Raw genomic sequence first — 6,041 nt, 5'->3', positions numbered from 1 at the left:
TCCGAAATTGATGATCTTTTTCCATTTTTCATGAACCTTTTTTCAGAATTCGTGGTTTTTTTGTGAATTTCTTTTTCAAATAATTAAATATGGGTCTATAATATATCTGTAGAGTTCGGATTAAATATTACTCATTTCTTGTAGTTGACTAGCTTAGCATTTTGGTCTGGTGGTTCGGGCGTTATATTACTCATTTCTTGTAGTTGACTAGCTTAGCATTTTGGTCTGGTGGTTCGGGCGTTACGTTGCTATACGTTAGGTGATGGGTTCGAATCCCAGTTTTTGCATCGTTACGTTTTTTACTGCCTTTTCTCCTCGATTGGGCCGGCCCGCTAGCTCCTGCTGCGAGCGCTGTTAGCGCTAACCGGCGCTCGCAGCGCCGACCGACTAGGAGCTCCCATGGCATTTCCTAAAAGCGTAAAGCTCTTTTTTTTTCTTTGCGTAAACCTCTTGTTCGTGAGCACGACAAGTTTACGGAGGCCCGGGAAGGGCCCAACCGCATTTCGAACGCGTTCGTGTAGGTTGGGCTTGTATATATTGAACCACTAGACGTGTAACGGCCCGCTCACTAGTCACTGCCTCTTACTCCTAAAAAAACTACTCACTGCCTCTTTCTCGTTGGATCGGCCAGGTTCCAATAATGCGGCCGGCCCATGCGCCGGCGTCGGCGGCGCGCGGAGGCCGGGCGCTGTACGAGCTGTACAGGGCGGCGAGCCGCGCGGCGGCGCCGGCGGTGCTTCTGTGGCGGCGGATGCGAGGGCTGGAGCACCCATCGCGTTGGCCAGAGCGGCTGGGCCGGCCGTCGGTCGCGCGGCCTCGGTCAGGCTCGCCGCTGGTGTGGTTCCACGCCGTCTCCCTCGGCGAGGGCATGGCCGCGCTCCCAGTCGTCCGTCACTGCGCGCGCCTCCATCCCGGCCTCCCCATCCTCCTCACCACCACCACTCTCTCTGCCTTGTAAGTCCCATCACCACCGCCATGGAGCAAGGGCCATTTTAGATTAACATAATGTGGTCAAGCTTTAAGCTCCCTTCTTTGTTTTTATGTAGCGAAGTGATAAAGGATATGCTACCGGATGTTGTCGTATATCAGGTTAGTTTGGAGAGTGCTTAACCTTATCTGCTACTTATGCATATAACTATCTGTAGTAAAGAGATGATACAACCATCTCGACATCTAGAAGAGGTAATTGTAATCGCTTTGTTCACCTCTCGCAAGAAAACTGTTTCTGCCTCAACATATGCCTAATGGAATTTGTTTGGTAATGATACTACTTTGTTCGGCTGTACCACTTAAACTTCATGAGATTCTGTTATGGCCACTTACTTTTGATTGCTAAGTTACCTCTGTAAAGAAATATAAGAGCGTTGATAGCGAATTGTGCGACTATACCTATTTGTCCTTCTAAATTCTAATGATGCATTTGTTGAGTTTCTGTAGTTTGCACCTCTTGACTGTCCTGACGCAATAGAAAGTTTCATTGGATACTGGAAGCCAAGTTTGATACTTCTCATGGAAAGTGAATTGTGGCCAAACCTCATCATGTCTGCAGCAGAGAAAGGGGTGAGCAGTTCGTTCATGATCTTGTGCATCACCTGCTCTCTGTTAATGATCTTTCCCGTATTCCAATTTCTAGAGTCTGGGCAGCCTTTTCAAAACTTCCTGCATGCTGTACATGAGCAGATTTTATTGCCTTTGTTGTTCATTAGTGTCTGCATCATCCCTAGCTAATTGTTTGTTATGAACATAACTGGCCTGCATGTTTTCAGATTGCAGTGGCTCTTTTAAATGCCCGCATGTCATTGAAGTCGTTCAACCGTTGGTCTGTGCCTCTAGGGTTACCATTAGTCTCTCTGATGCTCTCTAAACTATCACTTGTTATCCCACTGGTAAGTAACAGTAGAGGTTTAAGCCCTACTTTTATGTTGTACAACTGTTACCCCCATCAGCGTTCATTTTATCTGGTGCAGAGTACCACCCAGGCTGTTCGTTTTCAGTTGCTCCATACACCACCGTACAAAATCCATTTCGCTGGCGATTTAAAATATGGTATTTTCTGTTTATCTTTTTTTTTTCTAGTCATTCATTGTTTTGAGAATACATTTGGTAGTGAACCTACGAGTGGCACAATTCTAAAGGTAATCTCAGGAGCTTGAAAAGATGACCCTGTTCAAAAGTGAAGTGATTTATTGTGACTCATATGATTTACCTAGCTGTTGGTGATGTTGAGGTTCGGGAGAAAGAGTTGAATACAATCAAAGATCTGCAGCGGCAGTTCAATGATCGGCCCATCTGGATGGCAGCTTCAATTCACAGAGGTGAAGAGGAAGGTAAGCACACCAGAAGTGCACCTTTTTGCTATTAAGTGCACCAATATAATTTGTTGTGCATCTGCCGTTCCAGTGAACTGTACGCTCAATCAACTATATGGTGGTCCCCTGCTAGCCTAACCTCTTTGTTGACTTCCTTACAGTCTCCAAGTACAAGTTTATCCATTGCTAAGTGCTGTTCAAATCATGAAATCAACATTAAGTAAAATACCTCACATGATGAATATATCCATGCAATCTTCACATGGCCAATCAAGGGGTCAGAATTGCAAGTTTTAAATGTTTGACAGCTGTTTTTGAAGGGGACTTGGATTAGGAATGGGGAGTAGATAAGCAGATTGCCTTTGCGAGCTGTTATGTTCATCGAATATGCCTTCAATATATTTAAGATTGCCTAGTCAACAGAGACTTCTGTACTCTCCAGGTTGCCAAAATTTATAATTATAGCTGTCTCTGTTCTTGGAGCCGCCTATCATTTCATATCTTCTGTCCTTCCCTTCAGTTTTCGTACCATTCTCGTAGTACACCAATCATGGAAAAGGACCTTGCACAGTGTTTTTTTGTGAAGCAACGTAAAAGAATTCATTTCCTAGGTCATAATGGCAGTGTTCTCAACACAAAACGATTCCTTGAGGCTACCTTAACTTTATTTTTGGTTTTCAGTCATTCTCCGCGTTCATGGCGAGTTAATCAAGGCGTATCCTTCGCTACTTTTAATTCTCGTGCCAAGACATCCTCAGGACATCAAGAATGTTTCTTTAGTATGTTAATGGTGCCTTTTCATACCCCTTCTATTTTACCCTGTTTGGTGTATGAGCCAGTTCCTGAGTGCAACGTTAGTTATTTGGCTACTTACCAGTTTTCTAATACTTTCTCCGTTCCAAAATGTAAGTAGTTTTAGACATTGACTCTCCAAGTTGATACTTTGAACAGTATTTTTTTACGATGCGTATGTTGTGTAAAGCAAACATTTATATACAGTATGGAAATATATTTCACAATGGATCTAATCATACTAATTAAGCTTTGTAAATGCTACCAGCTCTTTTCTATAAATATGATCAAACTTTGAAAAGTTTGACTTGGACAAATGCTAAAACTGCTTACAATTTGGAGTGAAGTAAGTATCATATCTTGTTGGTTATTCAAAAATCAAATGATTGTAAATACTTAAGATGAGGAGCAAGTGTTATGGGAGTTACTGTGTTTACTGTATAAGGCTCGAGTACTGTGAATAACAGAACTGTACATGACTTGAAGTTTGATAGTTTTTCTAAAGCATGAAGAGCAGACAACTGAGCATTGCCAAGTTAGTTTGGTGTGTCAGTGCATGCCCAGCCCACTTGCTTTCGTGTTGTGAACTCCACAGGGAGCTCAGGGTTGCCTCTCGTTCTTTATGAAAAACAAAGAGGCTACTCCCTGTAGTTCTAGTGTTTTTCTTGTACTCCCTCCGTTCTAAATTACTCGTCGTGGTTTTAGTTCAAATTTGAACTACTAAAACCACGACGAGTAATTTGGAACGGAGGGAGTATTATTTTTAAAGCATAAAGAGCATACGATACATTTTAATGTAAACTTGGTACTACAATAGGCCTAACCATATATTTGTATACAATTTCTTGCAGGCACTGAAAAAACATAAGGTCAATTTTGTGCTGAGGTCAACAATGGAATTGGTGTCTATAAACACTAGGGTATACGTGGTTGATACTTTAGGTTTGTGCAATCCCTCCATCGGAAAATTTGTGCATTATTTCTGTACAGATTATGTATATATCCATTTGAACTATTAGTTAATGGCAGAAAATATGATGGAAAGCAGGGGAATTAAGAATGCTCTACAGGGTCACTCCAATAGCAGTTGTGGGAGGCTCATTTTTACCTAGCTTGTCTGGCCATAATTTTTCCGAGGCTGCTGCAGCTGGTTGTGCTGTTCTAACTGGTAAGGCAAAGGCATCTACCTATTTGAGCTTGCATCGTTTCTTTGGCCAAATCAGAGCGTATAGAGTTTGACGATTTGCGCTGGCTTTCAGGTCCCCATGTTGGACATTTCTATCATATGCTGGTTGAAATGTGGCAAATAAATCCTCTAGCTGTCAAGCAGGTGACAAGTTGTTCTGTAACTTTCCATTTATTCAAGGAATCCCTTTATTTAAACATAACTTTGGTGCATAATTTGCATTGTATATATGATGACTTGTTCCTGCACACAACTAACCAATGCCAAGGGTAGTTCGATCATGCATAGTGGTACTTTCTTGGTTGGCTTTCTTTCTATTCCCTCCGTTCCATAATATAAGAACGTTCTTATATTATGGGACGGAGGGAGTGTTTCGTAAATTTGTTAGAAACTACTACATCCGTTTGGGCGTCAACTAACTCCGGACTGAGGAAGTAATATTAATGTTTAACAGGGTAAAAGCCCATAGACTGCTCTTTAGACACAAGATCTTGTGATCGGGCCTATCGGTGAAGGCCGGTCTTTTCACTCATCCCACTCTAGCTAGAAAACTGATGCCAATGTTCTTGCCAGTTGACAGGAGAAGCTGAACTGCTGGAGGTGCTAAAAGAACTGCTTGGCGATTCCAAAGCTCTAGAAGCACGTCAAGGAGCTGCAAAAGACGCATTTTCCATCATGGCACATGGAGTTGTGAACCGTGTATGGAATCTGGTCTCCAGGTTCGCCATCGACGCCCAACAGAAACGTGGAATAGTTGATTAAAGTCTCCGTAAGTCTCCCCAGTGTGTGCATGTAACACTCGTTTTTTTACTGATGATACCAACAGTTAACACATTTATGTCTGACAGTGGATTTCTTCAGGGACTGCTTCAGAATGCATGGCGACCCTCTCTCTCGAAAGCCGGAGGCCTCAATAATTTCTTCCGTACAACCTGTTTTGCAGTTTTCATATGATAGTACCACCAAACATCACATGTCTGTTGAGTGGTGACAAAGGAGACAGATCTCAAATTATAGGCAACCCAACTAGTCCCTACAGTCGATTCAAGGAACGCTGGAACAGTATCCCCATCCTAGTTTTCTCTATTCTGTTCGCTTTACTCCTATCTCAGCGACCCAGTAGCATGTTTCTGGAAAATTCTTCTGGGCCTCCTGTTATTCTCATCCCATGATGACTCGTGGTTGCAATTCTCGTATGCCGTAGACCTGTGTCGGTTGATCGATCGTCTGTCAAGTCGTCGCGTAGATTTCGAAATGAGACCCAAATTTAGTTCAGGAAGGTGGTAGATTGGCAGTTAACTGCACATGATTGATCTTCTGCCATGTGCATGAGCATGACCTTTGTCCTTGTAAAAATACTTTATTGGTGGCATCGTACAGTACTATCGTGCAGTTTCAGAAAGGAACGGGAATGGCAAACGTATGACTAGACTGCAGATTAGCACGAGTAGGATGTCCTCATTTCATTGTGCAACGCGCAGTGCGTGCTTTAACTGCCTGTCCGCATGGAAAAGAGCAAGGCCAACATGTTCCACTTCGATCGATTTAATCCGGTCACACATCCCCGGTGTTTCATTACAGTCCAACCACCCCAACACCAACCATTTGATGTCTCTACTATCGTCAGCTTTTGGCTTACTTGTTCACTTGTTGCTGTTGTTGGATTCAGTTTTTTTGAGTGAGTTGTTGGACGGTTTCATTGTTCGCACTAGTAGATGCCCTGATCCCAAAACTTTACTAAATTTGTATTCTTG

The 6,041-nt window shown here is 42.8% G+C and overlaps 1 protein-coding gene across 4 annotated transcripts; it reads left to right on the top strand.

The window, feature by feature from the left end:
• Positions 1-580: 580 nt before the first annotated feature.
• Positions 581-5,451, top strand: LOC123071473 (probable 3-deoxy-D-manno-octulosonic acid transferase, mitochondrial). Of its 4 annotated transcripts, none has more exons than XM_044495045.1 (12): positions 581-954; positions 1,047-1,089; positions 1,438-1,560; positions 1,767-1,886; positions 1,968-2,046; positions 2,211-2,327; positions 2,991-3,088; positions 3,953-4,043; positions 4,150-4,269; positions 4,361-4,431; positions 4,861-5,056; positions 5,149-5,451. In XM_044495045.1, exons 1-11 carry the CDS (start codon positions 641-643, stop codon positions 5,047-5,049), a joined length of 1,365 nt encoding a protein of 454 aa, XP_044350980.1. In that variant the 5' UTR covers positions 581-640; the 3' UTR covers positions 5,050-5,056; positions 5,149-5,451. The 4 variants fall into 4 exon arrangements, 3 of the variants coding, with proteins under 3 accessions (XP_044350980.1, XP_044350978.1, XP_044350979.1); XM_044495043.1 differs by having other exon boundaries at positions 1,968-2,135; positions 2,228-2,327; XM_044495044.1 differs by having other exon boundaries at positions 1,968-2,135; positions 2,228-2,327; positions 5,136-5,451.
• The last annotated feature ends 590 nt before the right edge of the window (positions 5,452-6,041 follow it).

This window comes from Triticum aestivum, chromosome 3B, assembly GCF_018294505.1.
Source record: "Triticum aestivum cultivar Chinese Spring chromosome 3B, IWGSC CS RefSeq v2.1, whole genome shotgun sequence".
Classification (NCBI taxonomy): domain Eukaryota; kingdom Viridiplantae; phylum Streptophyta; class Magnoliopsida; order Poales; family Poaceae; genus Triticum; species Triticum aestivum.
Note: the sequence above shows the minus strand (reverse complement) of the source record. Positions and strands in the feature narration are given on the sequence as shown.

What these genes read in the sequence shown, in the direction of transcription:
- LOC123071473 (XM_044495043.1), top strand. Translation starts at nt 641, where the DNA reads ATGCGGCCGGCCCATGCGCCGGCGTCGGCGGCGCGCGGAGGCCGGGCG. An exon ending in ACATCAAGAATGTTTCTTTA is followed by an intron (nt 3,089 to 3,952) that starts GTATGTTAATGG and finishes AATTTCTTGCAG; the next exon opens with GCACTGAAAAAACATAAGGT. An exon ending in TGGTTGTGCTGTTCTAACTG is followed by an intron (nt 4,270 to 4,360) that starts GTAAGGCAAAGG and finishes GCTGGCTTTCAG; the next exon opens with GTCCCCATGTTGGACATTTC.